A 25697-nucleotide genomic window follows, 5' to 3' on the forward strand; every position below is an offset into this window, starting at 1 on the left:
ACCAGTGTGCCCGTGTGGGCGACAGGACAATCCATTCCGTTTGTGGCCAACATGATGCCATTATGGTTGTTTCCTCCCATCCGTCGATGATGGAACAATGTTTCACCACAAAGCCCACTCAGTCGAGCCCGTTGCAGAAACGAACCAGCGTCTGGGGTGCCAGGATAGGATAGGATAGGGATTAGGCTTGGTATTGGAATCTTGTCGTGGATGCGTGTCGTAGTAACTACGACGTCCCGGCCAGTCGTGATAGCCCCGTGTTTCGAACAGAGAAGCTCGAGTAAGTTTGACGGGGCAGATGCGTGTGCAGTTTGCACGGCAAGCTATGGTGAGGCCCGGTTAAGTTTGTTGAGCTTTGCGAGGCAGCTGTCTCCTTGTCAGATATGTGACGACAGCTATTGACATGTCGCGTCCTTGCGTCCATGACTCGATCTTGGCGGCAAATGGATAAGTTGTATTCTAGATGGTTCAAGTTCGCGGCAGATAATCCGGGGATTGGTGTGGTTGCAAGCGTGGTGGGCGGCAGACGTCGAGCGGGTGCAAGAAACCGGCGACACATAACACAAGCATGAGCCTGTCGTTGAGAGAAATTTTGCCTACTTGACGATTCAAGCATGAACCAGACCTGAGTCGTTCGTCTGCCGGGCTATGATGGAGGCGGACGGGCGTATGAAGACTGCTTCAGCTTCTGTATGCCAAGTGGCCTTTAAGGAATGAAGTGAACAATGAGTTCGTTTGGTGCCAGGTTTGATGTTTGATGTTGCCATGGCTGATGCCGACTTCCGCAAAGACTGTTCCTCTCCTTTGGCCAATGCGAGACGCATCGCATTGAGACTTTGGAGGGCGCAAACCATGTTTGAAGCTTGTTTATTCGTAGGACGATGGAGAAGACTTTGCAGGAGAACGGAGGAGACCTGGAGAAAAGCCAAGGGAAGGTTGAGGTATGGTCTCCAAATTCTCCATGGAAGAGGGATACGCAGTACGTAGTAGGATACCTTGAAAGAAGGAAGTGGCCGTCAATGGCATGGAACAAAAGTAACAAAAGTGCACTCCGTGCCCAGGGGAGCTTGGGCCATGTATTTTCCGTAAAAGGAAAGTTGGGCTGAGCTTAAGTGCCTTCCCGTTTCTCCAAGCATACCTTAGCAACTTAGGTACCTAGGCCCCGTGAGCCTCCCCGCCTGAGGTAATCTCGTCAGGCGGCTTCAGTGAGTCGCGGGGTGGTCTCGGCCGAATTTACAGTGGAGCGTTCAGCATACGCGAACGCTAAAGCGCGAAGCGAGAATGGTTTCATTGGCTCCCCCACCGCCGGGCTTCAGCCTATTCTCCAGACGACGAGGCGAGGCTTGACATTGACAGCACACCTCCCAAAACTTGTCCCCGTGGCACTCCCTAAATGCGGCTTTCGCCGACGTCATTACAACTTCCATTCGCGACACAGCGTTCTTCCGCTCCGATACACAAGAGATCCTACCGTCTAGACCTGTAGAGCATGCATACCGCCCATCATAGACACAGATGATATACCTTTGACCGACCGACCGAACCAACGACTCCCTAGTCGTCCCGTCGACGTTGACGACCATCATCGATCCTTATACACACGATGGCTGAGCCCGCGGCGTCTGTCGCTTTGGCTGCTGCTGCTGCAACAACGGCGCAAAAGCAAACAAGCCCAGCGATCCCCGTCGGCCTAAATGAGGCATCTCTCGACTCTCCTACCTTTCGATCCACTGCGCAGCACTTTGGAGAGCACATCGACAATGTCGAGAAATGGCTTGACGACTACGTTAGGTCGACGTCTCGCGTCACCCGTGACATCCTAGCCCTCGAAGAAAGCGTCAACACCTACCTGTCCAAAATTTTCCCACCTGCCGCGACCGCCGATGCCATCGTCGACCACGACTACACTCTTCTCGCCCTGCGCCGGATAAGCGATGGCTCAAAGGAATGGTGGACTCAGATAATGTCAACAGTGCGGAAAATGGACACCATATCTGTTGACCCCATCCGATCTTTCGTCGCCGCCGACCTACGCTCTTTCAAAGAAGTCAGGAGAGTCTTGGACCACACCCAGAGGAACTTTGATCAAGCCATGGCTCGGTACATGAGCCAGTCAAAGACAAAGGAGCCGTCTGCTATCAGAGAGGAAGCATTCGCCGTGTACGAGACCCGCAAGGCATATCTCAAGGTCTCCATGGACTTCTGCCAGCTTGCGCCTCAGATCCGTTTTAGCCTGGATAAGTTGCTTGTGCGTGTCAGCTCCGACTTTTGGAAGGAAATGAAGCGGTCGCGCGACGCCGCCGCCGTATCGACAAAGTGGGGTTCCGAGATGGATCGCATCCGTGGCTGGTCTCGTGAGATGGAAACCACAGAGTTTGTGTTCAAGAGGGAGCTACAGATTGCGCGCCGTGATATCGGCGAAAGTACCCTGCAAGCCTTCAAGCCATCCCGGGAGCTGGAGGATTACAGTGCGTCAACGGTTCAATACCTGGGGTCCAGAGGTCCGGTTAGCGTCCAGCCGCAAGAAAGCTCCGCCGTTGTCTCGGAGAAGCAGGGCTGGCTTTTCCTCAAGACCCTTTACGGCAAGCCAGCCAGGTCAAATTGGGTCCGTCGTTGGTATTATTGCCGAGAGGGTATTTTTGGCTGGCTTATCAATGGGCCCCAAGGTGTTCTCCAAGGCGACGAGATTGGTGTCCTTTTGTGCAATGCCAAACCTGCCGTTGCCGAGGATCGCAGATTCTGTTTCGAAGTCAAGACAAAGAGCCAGACCTTAGTTCTCCAGGCAGAGACTCAAAACCAGCTAACTGAGTGGCTGGAGGTCTTTGAGGTGGCCAAGAAGAGAGCGTTTGAGGCCAGCATGGACAGAGACAGCGCCTCCTCACCCGCCGGTGCCGATCCCGCCTTCTCTATCACGCCGCCACCGCTTCCCGAGTTCTCAGCAAGGTCCATGGACGCCATCGTGGCTGGCGAGGAGCCTTCCGGTAGCTTCGACCGGGCTGGCACTCTTCCGGTTCCTGGCTCGGACGGCACCATGGCCGGTCGTGCCAGCTTCGATGTAAACGCTGGTGCACCGCGTCGGTCCATTACTGCTCTCGGGCGTGACCTGGGCCGAGAGATGGTGCGTGAGGAGGGAGAAAGCAATCGCGATCATGCAGCGAGGATCATCCAGAAGCTAGATCTTCACCGAAAAGCGACCTTTGGCGCGGGTGCCGAAGCTGCGGGTGCTGCTGGCGGAGCGCCCGGCGCTGGTGGCATCGCGGGCTTGATAGCAAGCCACGGCCATCTTCCTGGATACCCTTCTCCCCCACAAGCTGGATCGAAGAACTCTTCTACTTCAAGATTACCTGCCCTAGATCCAGTTCAAGGAACCTTGGCTCCTTTGACGCTGGCAAGACCACCCGCAGCAACAAACCTCAGCCGAACAGCCGTGATGCTTTCAGTCGACAGAAGTATAGGGTCGGACACTACCAGCCACATGCCTACTTCTGTTCTCGCCAACTACTGGGGAAGTAGCCCTTGGAGCACTGTCTACGGGTCAGGTCCAGGCCGTCCTAGGACCCCTGGCCTGCTGGAAGAAAATCCCTTCGGAATAGTAGTCCGAGAGGTGGGCAAGCCCGGCGAAGAGAAGCCTCCAACCCCTACTACCACCGGGCACAGGAAGACTGTCAGTGTCGACGCAAAACCCAGCCAAGCCCATACGCCATTTAGGCAGCCCGTGGAAACCTTTGTCCCAGGATACCCTCCAGAGCTAAGAATCCAGCATCTACAATTCCGAATTCTGTTCCCGAATGCTCCTCTGGACGAGAAGCTTGTCCTTGTCTTCCGTGCCGCTTGGTCAAGCTCGACAGGCAAGGACTCGCCTTCTCACGGTCAAGGGCTGGCGGGCAACGGCCGTATCTATATCACTCCGGACAACATGTACTTTTATGGACAACAAATGGGTCTTGTAGTTGCATATGCCATCAGCCTCGACATAATAGCCGAGGTCACAGCTGCGCCCGGTAAGGAATGCGACTTCATTTTCCTTCACCTCGGTGAGGATGGCAATGAGACGGGCTACACTAGAATCACCATCAAGATCTTCCTGGACAACCTTCAGCTCCTTCATGCCAGAATGAACCTTCTCATTGACGACCTACAATCTGAGGAGCCCATGGAGTTGCCAGAACTCATCCGGGCACTGATCAATCTGGAGTACGAGGACTACAGCAAGCGCAGCCCCAGCATTGAAAGCTGGGAAGAGGTCTCGTCAAATACGCCGTTCGATGACGGCACGCACTCCGGGCGCCCGGCTAGGCGCCAGAGCCAGTTTGGACCTAGACTCCGCTTGGCAGGGCCTGGTTCGAGGCAAACTCCCAAAGTGCAGGTGCCCGCTCATCCTGTTGTTTTCGAACCCGAAGACATGCAGAGAATGGTTGCAGAGCGGCACTTTGAAATTAGCGCCAAGGCCTGTTTCCATGTGCTCTTTGGCGACAAGAGCTTTGTCTTTCCCAAGCTCTACTTTGAGCGGAGAGCTCAACAGATTGCCCAAGGGCCCTGGGCGCTGGCAGATCATGGCCGGATGAGGCGTGAGTTCCAGTTCAAGTTCGACTACAAAGACATGATCGGTCGACCCAAGACCGTGGACGTTGTCGACTACCAGACGATGGATGTCTTCCAAGAACACGTAACGTATGTTGTGACACACACCAAGACGGCATGGCATCTTCCCCATTCTCAAGACTTCAAATTGGTGACCAAGGTTGTCATCACCCACGTGGCCAAGTCAAAGTGTAAGTTGGCCATCTATACAAAGGTGGAATGGTCCAAGATACCTACGTTTTCGAAGAATTTGGTTGAGCGGCAGGCCCTAAACGACGCCGAGGGCGATGCGGAAGAGCTTGCAGACGTCGCAACGGACCAGGTGCGCAAGCTTGGCCCACACAGCCGGACAAAGAGAGCAATCCAAGTGTACGGAAACATTGGGCAACAGACGCAGGTCGTTGTATTTTCCCCGGCCGACGCGGCCGCGTCAAAAAAGCAGCTCATCAAGCCGCGGACACTGACAGCCATGCTCCTAGAAACGCTGCGTTCCTTTGGCGAGAGTGCGGTGACGTCGCTCATCATGTGGGCCATCGCCGTGGTGAAGACGTTCTTCAGCGTGGTCACGGCTCACCGACTTATCCTTCTTGTCCTGGCAGTCAGCGCATTCACGAACATTGCCTTGACCTCCAAGGAAAGCTCGACGTGGTGGACGGAGAGGCGAGCAGCCAAGTTCATGACCCGGGTTGGTGTCGGCCCGAACGTGATGATGAGCAAGGCCATCTACATGGCGGATTTAGGCGAGGCAACGGGCGCAGTCGGCCACAACAATAGTTGGCCTACCGATAGTGCTTGGTAAGTAAACCTTGACTGGCAGTCTGTGGTCTAGAGATACGATGGCTAACATGATATCACAGCTTCACCACGTTCCAACTTGTTGCCAACGCCACCGACCTGGACAGCCCCTACGAAGACGCCGGGTCGACACTATCATCAGCGACGAGCCGAGCGACCGCGCGCCGGCTGCGCCGGACCCGACAGCGTCTGGGATCGTACCGGCACGATCTCCTCGTCGCGATGCGCATCGTCAACAGCATCGAGCGGGAGATGGTGCAGTCAGAGTGGGAGAACTGGCTCTCTGATGAGACGATGCGTTGCGAGAAGCTCAAGACCGTGTTGGAGGAGGATGGCGGTTCTGCTAAGAGTAAGCGCGGCGGCAGTGGCAGTGGCCAGAAGGTCTTGACGTCAAATATTGACGAGGGCAAGAAGGAGGCCTTGCGGGAGTGGCACGATACATATTGCGGGAGCTGTAAGTTGGACCACCAAGCGTTGATGAGCGAGCGAAGCTCTTTGGCGGGATTGTAGAGGAGTTGCTGGGTCCCCTTTGTGTTGCATTGCGTAATATAACATCGCCGTGGTTTTGCAGAGCGTATGAAGGCTTGTAGAGCCTTACAGTCTATTGTTCTTTGTTTTACTCCGAAACGGAGGATAATTTTTGAATACGTTAGATGGTGATAATGTGTTTCGACTTATCTCCACTTGATGCCTTAACGACTTCACCATGGTTTAGGGGCTAACGAGATGAACATGCGCTTCGCTTATGACGACTGATACCTTTTTACTGAAGACGCATTCAAGTGTAGGATAGAGGGCAAAGAGGCGAGTGATTCAACTCAATTGCAAGACCATTGATTAAGGCAGACAGAGATGAGTGATATCTTAAGGTATCTTGATGTGTCGAGACAGATTTGGAAAGCCGAGCACAAACAACAATGCTAAACCTGGTCAAGCTGTGATGTCGCCTATAATGGCGGTTCCAGTCTCATTAGTTACAATCCGATGGAGTTGCTAGTTCATTGCCAGAGCATTGGCATTGATGATCTAAAGACATGACCTGATTTCCCTCGAGGGCTTTATCGTGATACAAGGCTGCAATCGTAGATCGATGTTAACCGGGAAGCTCGGTCAGCTATTTGGCGGGCTAGTATTAGTGATTGATAAAGAGAGAGTCGGCCGATGGGAAAGCCGGGTCCGGACTTTTGAGGTCATGTCTCGGGAATCTCGGCGTGGTGTTTTCCTGGGTGTGGTTGTGTAGGTACAACTACCTGAGTATGATGATTCTTGGACATTTAGGCTGTACGCCCTACCTTAGCACCTTGGGGTTAGGTAGATCATGACGATGCAAACTTATGTGGTTGACGTCGATACAGACCAGAGGAAACAGGGCTTGGTATCACATCTTACCCCAATCACTTTTTTTTTTCTCTCCGGCAAAGTGTTCCGGCGAGGGAGAAGACCCTCACGTGTCCAATCGCCATCAGAATCCCTGTAAACCGTTGGAAAGTCATCCTGGCCGCGTTGCCTTACGGTTAGGGCGACGGGAGAAAGCAAGGAAAACCTGACGTGCCACATTCCCTCGACGAAGCCCGCATTCAACAGTGTGGCTTGTGGCAGGCGGCCTTGGACGACGTAGGCCGGTGGTCAGAGGTTCCAGAACGAGGTCTCTGATCCGCGGCTCTCCTCCCTCCAACCCCGCCTTCCCCTCGATATCTGTCCCTAATCTAAGAATAAAAAAAGACAATGGAAAAAAGACTAGAGCAAGAATAGGGGGAAAGGAGCCGCATTTCCCCCTCGTTGCAGTGGGTGAATTGTCGCTCCTTCGTCACGGTTTTGCGAGGGTCGAATGAGAGGAATCCGAGGGCGCGGAGGTCGAGCCCAGAATACGCGGATTCTAGACGATCTCTAGCGCGATGGGATCCACTTGATCCTCTTTCTGGGAGACTGACCACCAATTGTGACGTCGAGATGGACGGGGGGCAACGGGGGCCTCCCCTCCCCACCTTCTCATTGAGGTCCTGAGGGGACCGCACCTTCTCGTACTGGGTACTGTTCGTATGTGTACATGGACAGGGGGTGACGTCAGCGCCAGGGCCGAGCCAATGCGAGAAGCGTGGTGAAGGGAAAGCAATCACAGCAGGAGCAAGGAGCAAGAATTGGCTGGGCCTTTCCATTTAGGTGCCTTTACCGTGCTTACCTTGTGTTACTTCGTCATTGGGGCAGAATCCGAGGCAAGATCAGATACGTATCCGTAGATGCCTCTTCCCAAGGAGACGGAAGGAGTGTTGCACCGGACGTCAAGGACAAGGGCGCATTGAACATGATGGAACATGGTCAACCGTAACGCACCTGACAAAATAGTACACTGTAGGTAGAGAGAGGACGGGAGCATTAGGTCCGCTCGGGTCGGCCAGAGATGTCAAAGCCCCTCCAAGACTCCAAACCAACTGAGTCCTGGCACCCCGGCAAGGCCCATGATCGGTGATCCCATTCCCGTTGACGCTATCCATACTCCATGCTCCGTACTTCGTGCATCCACCTTGATTCCAGCAATTACCAAGTACTGTGGCTTACGCAGCACCTGATTCTCTTCCATACCTGCCTTCCTCCTCCTTGACTCTTTACTCTTAAGCCACACGTGGGGCACTCTTTGCAGGTTATCCAAAGCTTTATTTCGTCTCCATTTCTGCGCAGTAATCGACCACAAACCACCACTCTCATCCACAAACCACCAAACAGCATCTACCTTGCTTCCCCACGAACACTCCCCTTTTCCAACGCCTCGGTCGCGTCCGGACCCCAACACTAACTATACCATACACTATACGAACCTCGCTACCTTTTGACATTTGAAATTCCCCGTCCGTATTTTCCCTTCACCGATACCACCAGCCAGTCTCTACACTACTCGCGCTTTCGTCGGACGACCTGGGCTATGACATCTTCTTAAACACGACACATTTCCGTTTCGCCCTCGACGCCAACTGCCACCCTCAGACACAATGGCACCTCATCACGAGCCCTTCAAAGGCCTCGCGCCTATCAAGTGGGAATCTGTCGCCGAGGAGGATCCAAAAGAGTTCATGACCGGCGTATTTGCCAACGCTCAAACAGTCATTGACTCTATTCCCGTCCCCGCCGCCGTCAAGCAGGCTACTGCTTCCCACGGCCGCTCCCGATCCCACACCGATCCTCCGATACCTGTCGCCGACATCAACCGTTCACTCTCCCAGCGCCAGACCGGTGCTGCGCTGAAGCTGTCGCAGGACTTGTCCAAAGAGTGGAAAGAGGTCAAGGTCAATGCCAAGGACAACCCGCTAGCAATCAACGTATATAAACTCGCCGCCAAGGATGGCAAGGGAAGCTGGTTCGCTCGGCGCAGCGTTCACGATGGTTTGACTTTTGAGAAGTGGAAGCTGGGCCTCGAGAGAGAATTCGCCGAGTCAATGAAGGTGCAGAGCGGGCCCGGCGCCGGCGCCATCCGCGGCATTGGAGCAGAGAAGCGGGCGGCACATGAGGTTGTGGAAGGCTCTGGGAAAATGGAAGGTGAGCATGCAACACACCACTTGAGACTTCAGCGCCAAATACTGACAACATCTGCCCAGTATTCCAACTATCGGCGCAATTCCCAGGCCCGACGGCTCCGAGAGACTTTGTGACGTTACTGCTGAGTTCCGACTTTTCCGGCGGCGCCCCGCAAGAAGGTGCTAGGCGGCCGCTGCGGACCTATATGATTGTGTCAAAACCATGCATTCATCCCGAGTGCCCCGAGAGGCCAGGCTATATTCGAGGTCAATACGAGTCGGTCGAAATCATTCGCGAGATCCCGTCCGATAAGCCGGCTGCGATTACGCGAGCACGATCCTCGATTGATCTCAGTCAGGAAGGCGCTAAAGAAAGACAGGCTGTGGCCGAGTCTATGGGCAAAGAGGCTGTTCTACGGGCAGCGAAGAAGGCAGCAGATCCAGACGGCCGTCATCGAGGTGCATCCGTCGACAGTGCACCTGCTAGAGACGACGCTGGGCACACCGGCGAAGGTATCGAGGAGGAAGCGACGACGTCAGTTGAGTGGCTCATGGTGACTCGTAGTGATCCCGGCGGCAATGTGCCCCGATTCTTGATTGATCGAGGTACACCGGCAGGCATCATTGGAGACGCTGGCAAGTTCCTCAAGTGGATGACTGCGAAGTCCGCAGATGACTTTACAACTTCAGATAAGGAACAGGAGGAGACGAAAGAAGGCGCTAAGCAGGCCGAGAGCGAAAAGGTCGCCTCTCCCATGGAGGTGGCCAAGCAACCGACATCGAACTTGTTGCCTGAAGAGTCGGCACAGGTGCAGGATAATTCCGTCCCGAGTAGCAACGGCCTGTACGGCATCATATCCGGTGCTTTCGGAATGGCCAGCTCCGTCGTGGCAAGTCGCCTACCAGACGGCTACGCTTTACCCGGAATATTCACAGCACCGAGCACCAACGGCTCGATAGCGGAGGAAGAAGAGGATGAGTCGATCGTAAGCGACACATCGTCCATCCGAAGCTTCGCTTCAGCGGTCGAGAAGACGGACGAGGGCGAGCCCGTCACGCCACCAGAGGTCACACAGCCCGACAGCATGTCGCTTCACTCGTCCGGATCCGGCGGCGGCGCGTCCCTCCAAGGGTCCAAGACATCGTCGCACCACGAGAGGGAGCTCAAGAAACTCCAGGAGCGGCGCCAAAAGATGCAAGACAAGATCAACAAGATGCAGGAGCGCATGTCTAGCAAGCGTGACCAAGACTCGCAGAAGGAGGCTGCCAACCTAACGAAGCTCCGCGAGAAGCACGAAAAGGAGATGGCCAAGCAGGAAGACAAGTACAAGCGCGACATGCAGCGCCTCGAGCAGCGCCGCGAGCAGGAGCAGCGCAAGGCCGAGGAGAAGCGGCGGAAGCAGGCAGAGAAAGAGGAGAAGGGAAACTTGGCCCTGGAGCTCGAGCGCGTCAAGGCCGAGCGGGATGTGGCGCTCAAGGAGATTGACGTCCTCAAGGAGCAGGTGGGTCAGTTGCAGAGCCAGAACACTATGCTGGTTGTTAAGATGGGCAAGATGGGTGGAATGGGCGGTATGAAGAGACAGGACTCGTCGTTGAGTGTACCGGGAGAAAAGGTGGTTCAGACCGTGTCCAACTAGGGATCGTGTAAACCATACAACGAGAGACGAAGGGGGAGAGACATGTCAGCTGCAGGACAGGATACCCAGCTTGATGCAGACAGAGAGATCTCTGTAGACGGGACGAGATGACGAATGAGCATCCAATGGCGTTCGGGGCGTCTTAGCCTTCCTTTTATAGCCTTTTTTTTTTTATTTACTTCATTTTGTTTTACCTGTCTATTTTCCATGTCTATCCTCCATGTACTTTTCCCAAAGCATTTGTACACGAAGCATCTAAATGAACCGAACTTTTCTCATCCGAGCATGCTTTTGCCCTTCGCGTCATCCAGCCGTTCGTTGTTCATGACATATCACGGCTTGTCGAAGTCATGCACTCGTCATCTCCAACAACAGCCCGTGAAGTCTCCCCCGCTGACCAACATCCCCCAATTCTACCAACTTCTCCTTGAGCGCCTCGGACCCATCGACGACGACGCCGCCATTGACCTTTGTGAGCGCCGCTGCGGCGAGGAGGACGCGCGCGCAGACTGCGTAGACGTCTGGGTCCGATGTCCAGCCCAGCGGTCCGTCGTCTGCGTATGCCGGTAGAGATGTGAGGGCCAGGAGGGCGTCGAGGCCGGCGGATGTCCATGTTGTGAGGGCTTTGTGCGCTGCTGCTGCTGACGTGGAGGATGCGAAAGAAGTCGAAGTAGCAGAAGAGGGAGCAAAGACGTCGCGGAAGACGGCGGCCCAGCGCTTCGATTCGCGGACCTCGTCGATGAAGAGGTTCTGCTCCTCGATTGCGAAGAGGGAGTCGTCGAAGCGGAGGGCGGCGGAGAGTTGCGATTCTGCGGTGGACCATTGTGCGGCGGCGGTGATCTGCATGTTGGCGTCGGTTGAGTCTGAGGAGATCTGTCCCGTGAGGCGGGATGCGAGGAGAGAGTGGAGGGCGGGGCTGTCGCGGTAGGTGGTTGCGATGTAGGATAGCAGCGAGGAGGCCGCGTCGAGGGGCGCGAGTGGTTGGGAGAGGATGTGTTTTGCGGAGAGGGAGGCGAGGTCGCGGACTTCGTCGTCGTCGTCATTGAGGGCGTCGTAGAGGGCTATGAGGGCGGGGAGGAGGGGTGCTTCTGCTGCTTGGTCTTGGTCTGCGGTGGTTGAAGAGGTTGAGGTTGTTGCGGAGAAGAAGGAGGCGAGAGAGGCTGCTGCAGCGATGCGGGTGTCAAAGGGGCGGGAGTCGTGGAGGGCCGAGGACGTCAAGTTGCCCCAGCCGCGGAGGGAGTGCGCGGTGGATAGGGAGGCGGGGGATTGGGAGACGAGGGATGCCATGATGGGGCCACTGGCGCGGGTGATTGCGTTGGAGAGGTTTGGGTTGATTGTTCGAGCTAGGAGGTCTTGCCAGAGCTGTGTGAGGGTCTCGGTAGAGGGAAGGAGGTTTGAGGGTTGTTGAGAGCTGGCATCGGTATCGGGCTCGCGGGAGGTTGCTGTCAGGACGAGGTCGAGGACCTCTGCGAGATTGACGAGAGCGGCGGCGCAGGAGTCTGGGTGCGTTGCGGAGCGGGCCACGTCGGTGTACAACGCGGCGTAGGATGCTGCGTCCGCGGGGGACAGGCGCGGGTGGTGGACTGAGGCGAGGGTTTCGAGGGTTGTGATTGTTGTCTCTACGCTTGTTGTGCTCGTTGAGAGGAGGGTCTCGCGGAGGGAGGCGAAGGGGGAGGAGGAGGAGGTTTGGGCAGCGTGGACTGCTGCGATAGCGAGTTGAGTGCGGAGGAGGGCGCTTTGTGGGGATTGTGAGATGGTGGAGGAGGCAGCGCTCTGCGATGACGAAGACAATGACGGGTAAGAGAGGGTGAAGAGGGAGATGAGGTTTTGAACTTCCAGGTAAGCGGCACGGATGTCTGGACAGGAGGCGAAGGAGTCGGACGCGCTGGCTTCGAGGCCGTTGAGGATCGAAATCACGCGCGGGAGGCCAGACGACAGCCTCTGGGGCGAGACGTCGGAGAGCCGCTCAAAGACCGCCTTGACGGTCAGCAAGCCGCCGTGGAAATGGTTGTTCCTGCTCGCGGGCGCTGCGGCGAGGGAGTCCTTGATGATGGCCTCGGCAAGACTGACCCAATCGTCATCCTTGAGGAGGAACGAACACAGCGCGCGGGCAGCCATCTCCCGAACGTGCCAGACGGGACTGGCGAGGTAGCCTGCGACGAGACCGTACAGCTCGTCGCGAGAGGCGTCGGGGGGTCCGGCACGGCGGATGATGTCGAGGGCCGGGAAGACAGACTCGGCAGCGATGGTGCTGCCGAGCGTCGTGGGTTTCATGACCTCGCGGCCGGAGCGGAGGAGGTTCAATAACACAGAGGGCAGGATGGGGAACTTGTGGTACTGCAGGCGGGTTGTGCGGCCGTCCCAGCCGGCCTCGAGGGTGGCTTTACTCTCGTTTGTTCCAAAAAGGTTGTCGAGGAGGGAGCGGAGGAAGAGGAGGCCGCAGTTGCGAATACCCCAGACCTCGGACTTGAGGCTGCCGGCGGCGAGGTCGAGGCACTGTGGGATGTGGGGCGCCGACTTGCCGAGCTGGGTGATGAAGGAGCTCTTGAACATGTCCTTGAGGCAGTTGAGGGCGTGGACCTGGGGCAGCTTGGAGCCGTCCGACTCGGAGTTGAAGGCGGGTTTGCGGGCGATGGCGACGAGCTCCTCAATGACGACGTCAAAGGAGGGCTGCGGCGCGTTGGCGGAAACGATGCCGGTGATCATGGCGGGGATGCCGGCGGAGCGGCGGGTGGTGGAGGCTTGGGAAAAGATGCATTCCTTGGTTCCCCTGTACCAGACGTCGAGCAGTGTCTCGCCGTTCTCGTGGCCTGCTTGAGGGTCGTCGAGGTGCTTGACCAGCTGGCAGCAGGTTGCGAACGACAGCGAGACAGTGTTGAAGGCACCGCGGTGTCTGAGGCTCGACAGCTGGTCAAAGGTCAAGGATCCGACGGTTGTAAAGAGGTCGGTCGAGGGGCGCAGAATTCCTTCCTTGGCCTTGGACTTCAGAGGCAGGACCATGACACGCATCAGAGCACTAGACAATATGTTAGACGAGATACACAGCGATGTGGAGACTGTCGATAAGTTACCTGGACTCGTGGATGGCGCGGAAGCTGTAGCTCAGCAGGTCCTTGGTGTCAAGACCCTCGAGATCTTCCAGCTCCTGGGGCAAGTGGCCCTCGGGTGAGTCGTCGCACAGAATGTCCCTGACCGCAGCCCAGATGCGTTGGCAACACTTGACAATGCGGTTCTGAAGGGTAGCCATGGCTTCCATCTCGGACGCCGTAAAGCTCATGTCAGCCGCAGCTTGCCAGATATACCTAGTTCTTGGTCAGTTCATAGCCCCTCTCCAGAGTTATAGCACGCGTTGCACCTACCGGAGAGAAGCAAAGTAACCATGCACTGGCGCCTCAAGAACGGCATTGCCCAGATCGGCCTCTGCAAAGGCAAGCTTGCCCTCCAGAAGATCCATCAATTTGGAAATATGCGCAATCTGCGTCTCCCTACCGTCGTAGAATCTAAAGAGAAGTTCGTTTGTTCGAGCGACGCCATCAGCGTGATCAGCTCGCGCCGTCTTCCGCGCAATATCCTCGGCTCTCGACAAGAACTCTTCCAGTGTTGACGAGACCCCCTGTGCGCCAACGAGACACTTGAAGCGCTTGTCGGCGAACAAGTTCTTGAGGACAGACGTACCGTTTTCCCGAACGTCGTCGAATGGGTCCATAATGAGGTCAAGGAGCGCGCGCGTCCACTTCCCATCAAATAGGCTGAAGAAGAGAGTCTCGTCCTCCTCCGTTTCCCACGTCTTGCCAGCATCAGCTTCGAGCTTGAGGATGAAGGCAACGGCCCTCAACGCGGTAAAGTGACGCTGGAAAGAAGCCGTGGGGATCAGCTCAGACCGCAAAAAGGCAATATACCACGCCAAGAAGTCTTCGTGCTGCTTCAAGCTCGTCCGCAGCTTGTCCTCTGGCCAGAGCAAGATGTTGGTGCGGTGGTTCGCCTGCTTCGGCGGCGCTTTGGGGGCCTTTGGCGCACTGTTGGCGGCACCATCAAAGGCTTTAAGACGGGCCAGACTCTTGTGCAGGATGAAGATCGCGCCTCTGCTGCGCTTGAACATATCTTTGAGCTTGCTCAGCAATTCCATGCGGAACTTTGCGTCCGACTCTGAAAAGTACGTGGGGAGATGAGCTTGCAGCAGGCGGAGGGCCACTGGCGAGTAAGGCCTCGTCGTCGAAGGGGAGGCGACGATGAGGGACAGTGCCAGCGAGCGGAGCTCATGGGAGGGGTGTGACAGGACTCTCTCGAGCAGGGTCTCTTCCAAGACTACTGCTGAAGATGATTCCTCTCTGTAAATGGCGCCGGGCTCTTCGACCATGCCTACCTTTTTGCCGACTTCCAATACGGCGAGGTTCAGCTGGGCCAAGGTGTCTAGCTCAGCCACGGCCGAGCCAGAGGTAGACCATATGCTATTGATCTGTTCCAAAATCTGGACCGAGTCTTTGCGGTCATCCTTGAACAACGGAAGGAAAACATATGTCTTGATACCCTCAAGCAAAGACGGCGTCTTGGCAATGGCAGCCTGTACCCAGCGAAGCCACATTTCAACGCTGAACTGTTCAGCGCCTGCAGCCTGCGGTGTCTTTAAAGACTGCTGTCTCAGTGCCCTGAAGATGGTCACGATGAACTTGCCCGTAGTCGGACACACGTAGTGCATGGTCATCCAGTCGAGCATCTGGCCGAAAAAGTCCTCCCACAGTGCAATGTCAGACGCCCAACTGCACTCGGGCTGCGTCCGTCTATAGCTCGCCGCGATATCGTCGACGCTAAAGACGGACTTGCCTGCAAAGTAGTCCATGGCCTTGAGCGACGACTTGACCAATGGCTTGGTGGACTGCGGCCCAATGATGGAGATGAGGGTGTCCAAGATGGTCGTCTTGACTAGGTCAGAGACGACCTGGTCGGGGTTACGACGGATAAGCGAGGGAAGCAGATCCAGGACCAGCTTCATGGACCGGTGCTGCTCCGTCTCATTCCACTTGATGAAGAAGTTGAAGAGGCCCAGGCTGGGCTCTTTTGAGAAAGCCCATTGCCGCAGGGTTGTCTTGTCGGACTTTGAGCTTTGCTCGACAAAGCCGCAGAGCTTCACGCATGAGTTGCCTGAGACTCCCTTTGGCTGGGCAGCCAGGGAGAGGAGGTGATCAAAAACATTTTGCGCGATGCTATGGGCAGAAATGATGTCAACACAGGTACTACTACACTGGTAACACTCATTCTGGAGGGGTATTGATTGGGGGGAAAGTCTTACGAAATCCAGGATTCTTCGGGCTGTTCCTCAACCCATTTGAGCAGGTCACTCGGGTTGACGAAGCTCTCATACTGGGGGACGGTATCCTGCTTCATCGCTATCTCATAATTGGTGAACCCGGCGAGTGACTCTGGGAGTAGAATGAGGGGCACCGAGGGGCAATGGCGAAGCGAATGAGTGCTGGCCGAGTGAGTAACAGGGGTGTGTTTTTTCTTTCTTTCGTCTGTCGTCTACAACTCGGCGTGTAAGTATCGGAAATAAGTGCACTCAATTTTCTGGTATGCTCCAGATCTTACATAAGACTCTCCGGTTTGGGAAGGCCTCGTCGGTGAAGGTACTATGTATCGAGCATGGGGAAAATGTAGGTAGGTACCACGAGTTTTCACAGCATGAACTCGGCGCTCCGGCGAAGACTCATCGCGGGGCACCAAAGCGCCAGGGTCCCGACTGACCTTTTTTTTTTTGTTTTTTTTTTGCTCTGTCCCACCTCCCAGTCAGTGACATTCAGCCAATCGCCTGCATCTTCTGGAACGTCGCGCGCACGGGCCATCTCACCCACACACGGTGGTGTGGCCAAACTTTTTCCCTGCCCTAATTGAAAAAGAATAAGGCGCCCCGCCGAAATTTGTCCCTGGCTGTTTCTCTTTCCCCTTCAACCCCATCATCATCCAACATCTACCGTAAGCACCAGATTACTGGGAGATATCGCCAAGATGTCGAAAATTACGGTTGCCAACGTCCGCACTCAGGTCTCTGAGCTGCTCGAGTACTCTCTCGAGACCAAGAAGCGCAACTTCCTTGTCAGTCTACCCCTCCGTCGTTCAATTGAGCGCAAAGTCCGCGACCGAAGCGAATCAAGAAGCAAAAGCTAATACCCTCACAGGAGTCTGTCGAGCTTCAGATCGGCCTCAAGAACTATGACCCCCAGCGTGACAAGCGTTTCTCCGGCACCGTCCGCCTGCCGGTCGTCCCCCGCCCCAACATGAGCATCTGCATTCTCGGTGACCAGCACGATATCGATCGTGCCAAGCACGGTGGTGTTGACGCCATGTCCGCCGACGACTTGAAGAAGCTCAACAAGAACAAGAAGCTCATCAAGAAGCTCGCTCGCAAGTACGACGCCTTCGTCGCTTCCGAGACCTTGATCAAGCAGATCCCCCGTCTCTTGGGTCCCGGTCTGTCCAAGGGTATGTTCCACCACTCCCCTCCCCTCACCCTACTTTGGACTTGAACTCGTATCTAATAATCTCGCAGCCGGCAAGTTCCCCACCCCCGTCTCCCACGCCGACGATCTCTCTGGCAAGATCACCGAGGTCAAGTCCACCATCAAGTTCCAGCTGAAGAAGGTTCTCTGCATGGGTGTCGCCGTCGGCAACGTCGGCATGACCCAGGAGCAGCTGATTGCCAACATCATGTTGGCCATCAACTACCTCGTCTCCCTGCTGAAGAAGGGCTGGCAGAACGTTGGAAGCTTGACCATCAAGGCTTCCATGTCTCCCCCCAAGCGCCTCTACTAAGCGCGCCCTCTTGTCGTGTTGGTGTTTCTTGCGAGGGGCCTGTACTAGGTAGAGTATCGCCCGGGTTAGTTATGTCGATGGCTTAAGTGCTTGTTCGCATAGCAATCTACTCAAGGGTGGGAATACACCTGTCACGGGTATTTCATAGGAAGCTCTGCGCATGGATTAGGAGCCTGCCAATACAAAACCATCCTTTTCCAAACCATCATACTTGTCTCAATTTGCATTAGTGAACCGTGACTTTTTAAAAATAAGTGCTTGATAACACGGGATTGCCAAGCCCCAGTCTAGGCCTGATTGCTAAATGCGGTGCCCAACCTGTGATCCCGTATACACAGTAGGGGCTCCTTGCCAAATAGCGAACCGATAAATCCCTAAAATCCTCCCTTACACACAACGCTCGGAGTGTAGGGGGAGGGACAAGCTCTGAAGGTAACGTTTTTCTGTTAGTGATGGTTCAAGAGAAGAGTGCTTGAAAACACAGGGTTGCCAAGCCCCATTTTCGGCCTGGTTGCTCGCAGCGGTCGACGATACGCGTGGTGTTGCAAAAGATCCGACAGGCAATGCTAACCGTTAAAGTCGTCGAGAAGAGAGAAGTTGATAAAAACGGGGGCTGTTCAAAGTCAAACACGGTCCCCAATCAAGTCGCCAAACTCAATCTGCGGCGCGAGGATGGAAGCAGCGCCCTTGGCAGCCCTGTCGGCCTCGTGGTTGAACTTGCGCGGAATCCACCAGAAGCGGACACTGACGTCGCGGTCGTGGAGCCTCTCGACGTTGAGCAGGAGGGCCTCCCACAGGTCCCGATTCTTGACGTTCTCGCCGGTACTCAGCCGCCATCCCTTCTTGACCCACGCGCGCGCCCAGTCCGTGGCGCCGTTGACGACGTACGTCGAGTCCGTGGCGATGACGATACTCCGGAACCCTTCGCCGGACCAGGCCCGGTACCGGAGCGCCGCGACGGCCGCGCGCAGCTCGGCGCGGTTGCTCGTGTGGCGGTACGTCTTGCCGTCCGGCCCCTGGTCCTCGAGCTTGAAGGCCACGCGGCCGCTCTGGTCGTTTGCGTACACCGGCTTGAAGATGAAGGCGGAGCCCCCGCGCGCGGCGCCGTTGCCGTTGCCGAAGCAGGCGCCGTCGGTGTAGATTAGGGCCTCGGAGGTGTCGTAGCGGTTGATGAAGCGGAGGACGGGGGGCACGAGCTTCATGCAGCGGCCCGGTGGGAAGAGCTCCTCGGGCGAGAGGGGCGTCTTCTTCTTGCGCTGGCCAAATTTGGTGGGGAACAGGGTGCCGGAGAACTGCATTCTCTCGCCGAGAGGGTTGGATGCCGTCCGCTGGAAAATGGGGGCGGGCTGCTTCGGAGCCTCGGGGTCGGCAAACTTGATCGTAAAGGCATTCGAGGGCCGAGAAGCACCGATGAAGAGATGCTTTGACTCCCTAGGCGGCGTACCGTCCACGAGGGGCGGCATATCATCGTAGTCTTCGTCCTCATCTTCGTCCAGGTTTTCGACCCAAGTAGGCCGGAAGCGGGAGGGGGCTGAAGGTCCTCGAGGTCCGCTCGCAGCACTTTGCCCAAGACGGCCGTAACGGCTGTACGCAACCTGGTTGGCGCTGACATCTCTAGGTACGTGAGAGTTGAAGTCGAAGCCAAAGGGTTCGTCGTCATCGTTCTCCTCATCCTCGTCCAAGTAATCTTCGTCGTCCTCCTCCAGTTCGAGGCTAAAGTCGAGACAGCATTTTCCGCAGGTAACCATTTTGTGAGGGAGGCAAACGGTGATGATTCGCCCATTGGGCATAATCATGCGATCAATCTCTGGCCACGCCATTGTTGCAATGCAATCAACCCCCTGGGCTGAAGATGGAGAAAAGGTGGAAAGCTAGGAAGGTTGAGCTCGGAGCTCTCGTTTCATCTCGGGAGAACTGGGCGGGGGCACGTTTAATGAAACCCCACCGATCTTCCCTGTCAAGTCAACAAATTAGTAGTAGCTTTCTGAACCTTATCATCTTGACCAGCTTGACCTCAGTTGCCTCAATGAACCCATTAGATATGGTCCGGGTAGACTGACTCATGGTATCCCTTCGGAAGTCTCGAGAGCATTACATTGGCCGACATCTACCTCGGCTCCAATAGGACTGACTTTCATCTATTCAGGGGAAATGGCGACATGGCCAGATGACAAAGAAGGAGAAAAGAAAGAAAAGAAAGCCCTCAAAGCTGTCAAGTTGTTTCAACCTTCCGCGCTGATTGGGCTAGGCTTCATTGCCTTGAGGATGTGTGAGAAGCTCCGATAAAGCTCATCGGCACCCTGCAGATTGGAGCTACCTTAGTGCAGCTACTTTGCGTACCTTAACTTTATGTGCCTTGCATCGAGGTTCGGTGGTCCCGCATTCTCCGCAGAGTCCTATGGAGATAGTGTCAAGCGCTTCAGCTATCATCACAAGACAGCCTCCGACTACTTCAAATCAGTAGGAACCACAACAATTCGTCCTGCACATGATGACACATGGATTGATTTATTTCAGCAGCATGGGTATATTGACAGTTTCAACAGAAAGCATGGAAACGAAAGTACATTGCAGTTGCAATTGATGGATTCAGCTGCATTCGCAAGCGGCGCACTCAAAACACCCAACCACCACAAGGGATATCCATCCCCCAATAAGCCAATATATAGCCATGCCTAAAGCCAATTGAAAAACACCGCAACAACGAAGATGAAACTTTTTGTACACTCCCGCCCTCGATCAGTCGCTCTCGTCGACATCCATCGACTCCTGGGCGGCCCTCCCGCGCGTGCTCCGCGCCGACGTCCTCGTCGCCCTCGGAGCAGGCTTTTCTTTGGCTGCCGGTCGAGCTGGCAATTTAGTCTTTGCTGCCGCTTTTGATGCTGCTGCTGCCGACCTGCCCTTCCGTCCGTTAGATTTGGGCGGTGGGGTAGCTTCTTCCGGCTCTTCCTCGTCATCTGCTTCCACTTCCTCCTTCCCTGGTTCCTCTGCCGCAACGTCCTCAACCTCGGACAAAGGCGAGTCATCGCCGCTGTCGTCCGCAGCAGCTGTTGGCTTCTTGGCCCCCTCGCCGTTTTCTTCCTCTGGGGCTTCCGAGAGAACCGAGGAGTCATCATCGTCATCTGACACCTCCGTCTGTTCTCCATCTTCATTCTCGTACGTCCACTTGCTGACACCGTCCCACATCTCACGGTCGTCGTCGGATGAGTCGCGTTCGGTGTACTTGGATACAGCAGTGGTAGCAGCACGACCGCTTCGTCTCCGGTTTTCCAGGGGAATGTCAGATTCGCGACGCGGTGCCTTGACCTTCGCGGGCTTCTTGACCTTCTGCTTCTTCGGTTTTGGTTCTTTCGGTGCCTTGGGCTCCCTGACCCTCGGGGCTGACCTTGCCTTCTTAGCAGGATGGTGGTCTCCACGATCATCTGTAGACTTTCTCTTCTGTAATATTGTAAGCTTAGAGATCGGACAACATGGAAGACAGTTTCGGCTTACCTTCTTTCGATCGATTGATTTGAACAGACCGTCCAATTTCTCGTCAATCTCTGACGGCAGGTACTGCTTCTCGGCAATCTCCTGGGCGACCTGGTGAGAAGGCAAGGCAGTGTAGAGACCGATCGGCAAGCCGACCTTACCCGGGTACGCTTGGAAACTCCAGTTCTTCCTCTCCTGCCATTTCCTTACAACGGCCTGGGCCAAATCGCTGACAATGTAAAGATTTTCGCTCGCCTCCGGGCTGATCGCATCACGAGTCTGCTTCACTCTCTCGGCGTACTTATAGATGAGTCCCAGGTTCTCTTCCGTTGCCACATTCGTGAGATAGTACAGAATGTAACGGCCATGGTCCGCAAGATCACTGGCGTATGAGCTCAGCTCCTCCTCACTGGCATCATTGACATTCTCTGGCTTGTTGAAGTCGGGATGGTGAGACAGCAAAGAGATAAGTCGTCCCATGATCGCCTCCATAGGGTGCTGTTCATTCGCCCCCAGTGCGCGAGCCCGGGATCGGATCCAGGTCTCAACGCGCTGCTTCAGATCGTTATTCGGCTCGAATGCCGTCAAGAAGATGATGGTGTAGAAGCGAGCCCGAAGCTTGTTCTGCACCAGGTACTTTTGGAGCTTCTCGATGAAGCCCCGACGAACAGTCAATTCGGTGTCCTGCGCCGTAAACGCAAGACGGTTGAAATCGGCCGGTGTCAGGAAATCATCGAAATGCTTAATGGTGCATAGCTTCAGCAACAGCTGAGCTGCCAGCAGGCGAAGTCGTGACTTGTGATGATTGGGCGTATCCTTCGTCTTGCAGAGCTCTCCTCTCTTTGCGACCAATGTCTTGAGCAGCTTGAAGACAGGTACGGCCTTTTCTTTGGCCTCTTCGACATCGTCCATACTGCGCAGTCGGTTGACGAGAATATGCAATGACAGGCACTTCGCTTGCAATTCCTCATCCACGCTGGCGTCATCCACCCACTCGGGGTCTTTGTCTGTTGCGTCTGTTCGGACCTTGAGCAAAATTTGCTGCACCGTCATGTTGAGGATGTCATCATCTGAATCGAGGGTAATCTTGGGCACCTGCAATTCCAGCTGTGCGACAGACTGGAGCTTATTGAGGAAATGCGCTGAGCCGTAGGTCCAGTCTTCCATAATCTTCTCCAACAAGCTGGTTGCACTGACCAGACCTTTGTCGTCGCCCTTGGCTAGGAGAATCTTGATGGCATACTTGGCAGACTTCACAGGCCGTCCATACAGAGCGTAGCTAACGAGAGCCTGTGAAAACTTTCGGTCTTGAGGAATCTCTTCTGGGTACTTCTTCGAGTACGAAGCACAAGCTTTCAGGGTATCGACAACGTTGGAATCGTTCTCGTTAGTCTCTGTAGGAGCTTGCTCGACAAGACCCTTGCACAGCCCTCCCACGTGGGTCTTGAAAAGCTCAGGGTTGCGCTGTGAGATCTCGTTGAGAATTTCGTGAGATACGGAGCCCAGGCCGTCCTTGTCGTTCCTCGAGTAATCGAGGATCGTTGCAAGGTGACTTCGGTTGAACAGCAAGCAAGCCGACCTGTAGAGAAGTGGCAAAAGCGTATCCAGGATAGTCGCGTTCTGGCTTGCATTGGTGCGCTTGACCAGTTCCTTGATGGCTTGTCGAACCGTCTTGTAGTCGCTCTCGGCACTGACGGAGAATTTGACGAGCTGATAAGCGCGTCGGTCATTCGCATTGGCGAACTTCTGGAGATCGGTCTTCACTTTGAAGGAGTCTGGGAAGAACTGTGTGATGTACTGTACTGTCCTCTCCAGGTTCGCCGTAATCTTTGGACGGTTATCGTCTATCACGCCTCCGTTGTAGCTCTCGCACTGCTTGACGAAGGCTTCGAGGACCTGCGCAAATTGAGGTTGCCGACCTTGCATAGCCATGAAGGCTCTCTTGGCCGCTTGGTCCAGAGATTGAGTAAGGAGAAGGATTCTTTCCGCGCGAATGCGATCTTGATCAGCAACGCCCGCGTTCTGAGAGCTTTGAGACGCCCCTCTGGTGCTCTTTGGCGCCTTGATGGGAGGATAGGACAGAGGTACCAGGCACTCAAAGAGTACACGATCGAGAAGGATGTTGAGCTCAGAGTCGTTCGCATAGAAGGCGTTGAAAATGCGCGAAGGAATCCCAGACAGGGCGGCAACGACGCTCTCCTGCCCAGCAGCCAACTCACCCGATCCAACGGCCCAGAGTTTCGCGAGCAACGTCATTGCATCGACTCGAACAGCAGTGCGCTTGTCTCGACATCGGTCGGCAAGACTGCTAAGAACAGAACCGTCCTTATCCACGCCGCCTGGAGCAGCCAGCTTAGAGATGAAATCGCGGAAGCTGAAGAGCTCCATCACTTTCACGGCAGCCAACCGGACCTTTTCGTCTCCATCGTTGAGCTTCTCTCCGAGATGCTTCACTAACTCGGACTGTTCTTCGCGACTGAGACCAATCCCGCCTGCTGAGGTGGCCAGGATGTATCCGACAGCGTTCGTCCAGGCTGCTCGAATGGTCGCCGTCTTGTCATTTCTTCTGCCCAAGAAATGGTTGTATGCGGAAGAATGGGTTTGCGCAAAAGATTGGGGCGAGAGAGGTGTGGTGAGGACGCTATCGGAAATTTGACTGGGAGCCTCATCGGCCAAGCGCAAAGGGGGGTACTGAGCAGGATCCAACACGGGTGGCGGGGGCGGTCCAGCAGCACCAAGTCCGGAGATCATATCTCCAAGTGTTTCTGTGGCCAGCTGTCGAAGATCCACGTTATCGGCCGACAACTCTGCCTCGACCTGTGGTATGACATTTTGCAGAACAGATGGCGATGCGCGCCAGAGTTCTCGGATGAGATAGTGGGCCTTTCTCAGTTCCTTCAATTCTGCATCCGTGGGACCTCTGGGGGCATCCTCGTCCTCTTCATCTTCGTGCGATTTGCCAACCGTCTTCGCCGCGAATCGAGATGCGTCGAGAATGACATCGCTGAAGTACTGGCTTACGTAGTGTACCATCTTCTCGGTGCACACATTGCAGATCTCCTTCGCCATGATGTACGCAGGTGGCTCGTCCTTGGGCAGCAAGGTCGACTGGTTGCCGTTCTGCTCGCTACGTTCTGTGCGGCTCTGAAAACCGCCCGGGGGCGCTGCTCTAAGAAATTGGGCCATGATTACTTCAATGACCTTGGGGTTCATGCCAGACGCCTCGTCAACCAGGGCAATCAGCATTTCCGTCATGGTGTTGCCGACCTCCTTCGAGACACCTTCTTCGGGCCCTGAGTTCGAGCTTCCAGATACTCCATCGAAGAAGACTGAGAAGAGTTTCAGGAGCATGTCGTCGGCACCGTCGATGTCATTGATTAGGAGGATACTTTTGACGTCGGTCAGAGCTGTCAACACATATTTGTGCTGGCTGTGATAAGGGTGGGTTTGGTCGCTCAGCGAAGGGAACACGTGCGTAACGACCAGATTGAAGAACATCTGTTGAACTCATCAGTAAGAGCTCTGGGTAGCTCGAGATCAATGGCTTACCTTGGTCTGATCCGCGGTGAACGGCGCGTCAGGCGCACATAGGCGCAGAATGTCCGCGATGCACACGGCCGCGTACGCTCTGACGCCCTTATCCTTGTGGGCGAGCAGGTTGCGTTGGCCCAAAGCATAGGCAACATCATTGAGAGATTCAACCTCCGTAGTATCCTGATCCAGACCCCCAAGTTCCTCTGACAGAGCCTGCAGACGGTTGAGAAGCTCGGTTGTAGGGATGGGTTTTCCGGGCTTCCAAGTCAATTCTTCGTCGAATTGAAGGCTGACAAGCTCCTCTCCTTGTTCCTCTTCAACCTCGACCTCCTCTTGAGGTTCATCGCGAGCGCGACGACGCGCCATCTTGGAAGGTGCTCGGTGGGCGCTCGGCAGGTGACGTGTGGTGAAGCGGGGAAGACAATGTGTCGATGCTGTCGTCGATCGACTGGAACGTGTCAGGAGTCGATGATGCGCGCGTGGCCTAAGTCATGGATAGAATATCGCGCGTCGCGTGCACGATGGAAATGTGCGGCAGGTGTTTTAAGCACGCAGAATTAGAGACCAATTGCGGTGGTGGCGACGAGAAGGGGGATGAAGCTGGTGCTCTCAGTGTTGCGACGAAATTGGATGGATGGGAATAGTCGATGCGTGTTACGCGCCCGCGCCTGCAGTTCGTCGGGGTTTCGCGTGCTTACCTGAGCTGAGGGAGGTAGAACGAGGTACCTGCTCAAGCTCCAGCTGTACCTTACCTTCCCTGCCCGGTCGTGGCTGCTGCGTGGCCCCGGCGCAAGCAGGAGTGGAGCTGTGGCTGTGATGCCTCGGGTGGCTGGTGACGGATGTCACCGTTCCGCGCTCAACGACCTGTCTCCACTTGACCCCCGGTGGTGAACTTCCCGAGCGCCTATCTCCTCAGGGTCTGTTTATTGGGTCGCGGTCGGCTTAGTTGTATCACTCACTGGCTTCAAAGTTCGTAGAAACGTCTTCAATGGATCCGCAGATGTGTCCTCTCTGGAGTATGCACCTGGGATGGTCACAAGTGCCATGCCGTCTTGTCAACAGTTTTGGGTCTCAATCAGAATCTCAGACACTGGGAATCGAGCAGAACGAGCGGCTACGGCAGCTTCGGCGTTGTGAATCAAGGCTCGATTCTTTCCCTCTATGTTGCCGTCAAAGCTCCTATGGAATTGGCCAAGATCATAACAGCTATCGCCCAGTTCTTTCTCGGTCGATTATTGCTTAAAAGGAGGTAGAGAACTCGGGGATCATGTATCGTGTCCCTTGAGCCCAGATTTATTGCCCAGAGGCTATAAAACCACATTATGTACTGATAGTTTCATGAAAATATCCATGTTCAGTCATTTCAATG

At 55.4% G+C, this 25697-nt stretch overlaps 6 protein-coding genes across 6 annotated transcripts; 3 read left to right on the forward strand and 3 right to left on the reverse strand.

Moving 5' to 3' along the window:
• The first annotated feature begins 1379 nt into the window (after positions 1–1379).
• Positions 1380–5460, forward strand: BDZ83DRAFT_598679 (PH domain-containing protein). The gene has a single exon (XM_060506964.1). It carries the CDS (start codon positions 1604–1606, stop codon positions 5378–5380), a length of 3777 nt encoding a protein of 1258 aa, XP_060371339.1. The 5' UTR covers positions 1380–1603; the 3' UTR covers positions 5381–5460.
• Positions 5461–8360: 2900 nt separating this feature from the next.
• Positions 8361–10519, forward strand: BDZ83DRAFT_646251 (uncharacterized protein; the record flags this gene model as incomplete). Its single annotated transcript, XM_060509942.1, has 2 exons — positions 8361–8904; positions 8964–10519. The coding sequence occupies 2 exons, from the start codon at positions 8361–8363 to the stop codon at positions 10517–10519; spliced, it is 2100 nt and encodes a 699-aa protein (XP_060371340.1).
• Positions 10520–10867: 348 nt separating this feature from the next.
• On the reverse strand, positions 10868–15901 carry BDZ83DRAFT_565272 (putative death-receptor fusion protein-domain-containing protein; the record flags this gene model as incomplete). The annotated part of the gene is made up of 4 exons (XM_060503736.1): positions 10868–13535; positions 13591–13821; positions 13879–15720; positions 15807–15901. 4 exons carry the CDS (start codon positions 15899–15901, stop codon positions 10868–10870), a joined length of 4836 nt encoding a protein of 1611 aa, XP_060371341.1.
• A 546-nt stretch (positions 15902–16447) lies between these two features.
• On the forward strand, positions 16448–17531 carry BDZ83DRAFT_725813 (ribosomal protein L1p/L10e family protein). Its single transcript, XM_060512742.1, has 3 exons — positions 16448–16606; positions 16690–16993; positions 17061–17531. Exons 1-3 carry the CDS (start codon positions 16520–16522, stop codon positions 17321–17323), a joined length of 654 nt encoding a protein of 217 aa, XP_060371342.1. The 5' UTR covers positions 16448–16519; the 3' UTR covers positions 17324–17531.
• Positions 17532–19619, reverse strand: BDZ83DRAFT_598689 (ribonuclease H-like domain-containing protein). Its single transcript, XM_060506965.1, has one exon. The coding sequence runs from the start codon at positions 19141–19143 to the stop codon at positions 17947–17949; it is 1197 nt and encodes a 398-aa protein (XP_060371343.1). The 5' UTR covers positions 19144–19619; the 3' UTR covers positions 17532–17946.
• A 197-nt stretch (positions 19620–19816) lies between these two features.
• On the reverse strand, positions 19817–25019 carry BDZ83DRAFT_787409 (armadillo-type protein). The gene is made up of 3 exons (XM_060515665.1): positions 24344–25019; positions 20816–24292; positions 19817–20761 (listed from the first exon to the last, which is right to left on the reverse strand). The coding sequence occupies exons 1-3, from the start codon at positions 24692–24694 to the stop codon at positions 20063–20065; spliced, it is 4527 nt and encodes a 1508-aa protein (XP_060371344.1). The 5' UTR covers positions 24695–25019; the 3' UTR covers positions 19817–20062.
• Positions 25020–25697: the final 678 nt, after the last annotated feature.

This window comes from Colletotrichum acutatum (genome assembly GCF_030867785.1).
Source record: "Colletotrichum acutatum strain CBS 112980 chromosome Unknown BDZ83scaffold_3, whole genome shotgun sequence".
NCBI lineage: Eukaryota > Fungi > Ascomycota > Sordariomycetes > Glomerellales > Glomerellaceae > Colletotrichum > Colletotrichum acutatum.

Excerpts from the sequence above, each read along its gene's own strand:
- BDZ83DRAFT_598679 (XM_060506964.1), top strand. The coding sequence starts at position 1,604 with ATGGCTGAGCCCGCGGCGTCTGTCGCTTTGGCTGCTGCTGCTGCAACA.
- BDZ83DRAFT_725813 (XM_060512742.1), top strand. The coding sequence starts at position 16,520 with ATGTCGAAAATTACGGTTGCCAACGTCCGCACTCAGGTCTCTGAGCTG. Across the intron at positions 16,607-16,689 it reads CCAAGAAGCGCAACTTCCTT|GAGTCTGTCGAGCTTCAGAT; the intron begins GTCAGTCTACCC and ends ATACCCTCACAG. Across the intron at positions 16,994-17,060 it reads GGGTCCCGGTCTGTCCAAGG|CCGGCAAGTTCCCCACCCCC; the intron begins GTATGTTCCACC and ends ATAATCTCGCAG.
- BDZ83DRAFT_598689 (XM_060506965.1), bottom strand. The coding sequence starts at position 19,143 with ATGGCGTGGCCAGAGATTGATCGCATGATTATGCCCAATGGGCGAATC.
- BDZ83DRAFT_787409 (XM_060515665.1), bottom strand. The coding sequence starts at position 24,694 with ATGGCGCGTCGTCGCGCTCGCGATGAACCTCAAGAGGAGGTCGAGGTT. Across the intron at positions 24,293-24,343 it reads TCACCGCGGATCAGACCAAG|ATGTTCTTCAATCTGGTCGT; the intron begins GTAAGCCATTGA and ends TGAGTTCAACAG. Across the intron at positions 20,762-20,815 it reads AATCAATCGATCGAAAGAAG|AAGAGAAAGTCTACAGATGA; the intron begins GTAAGCCGAAAC and ends ACAATATTACAG.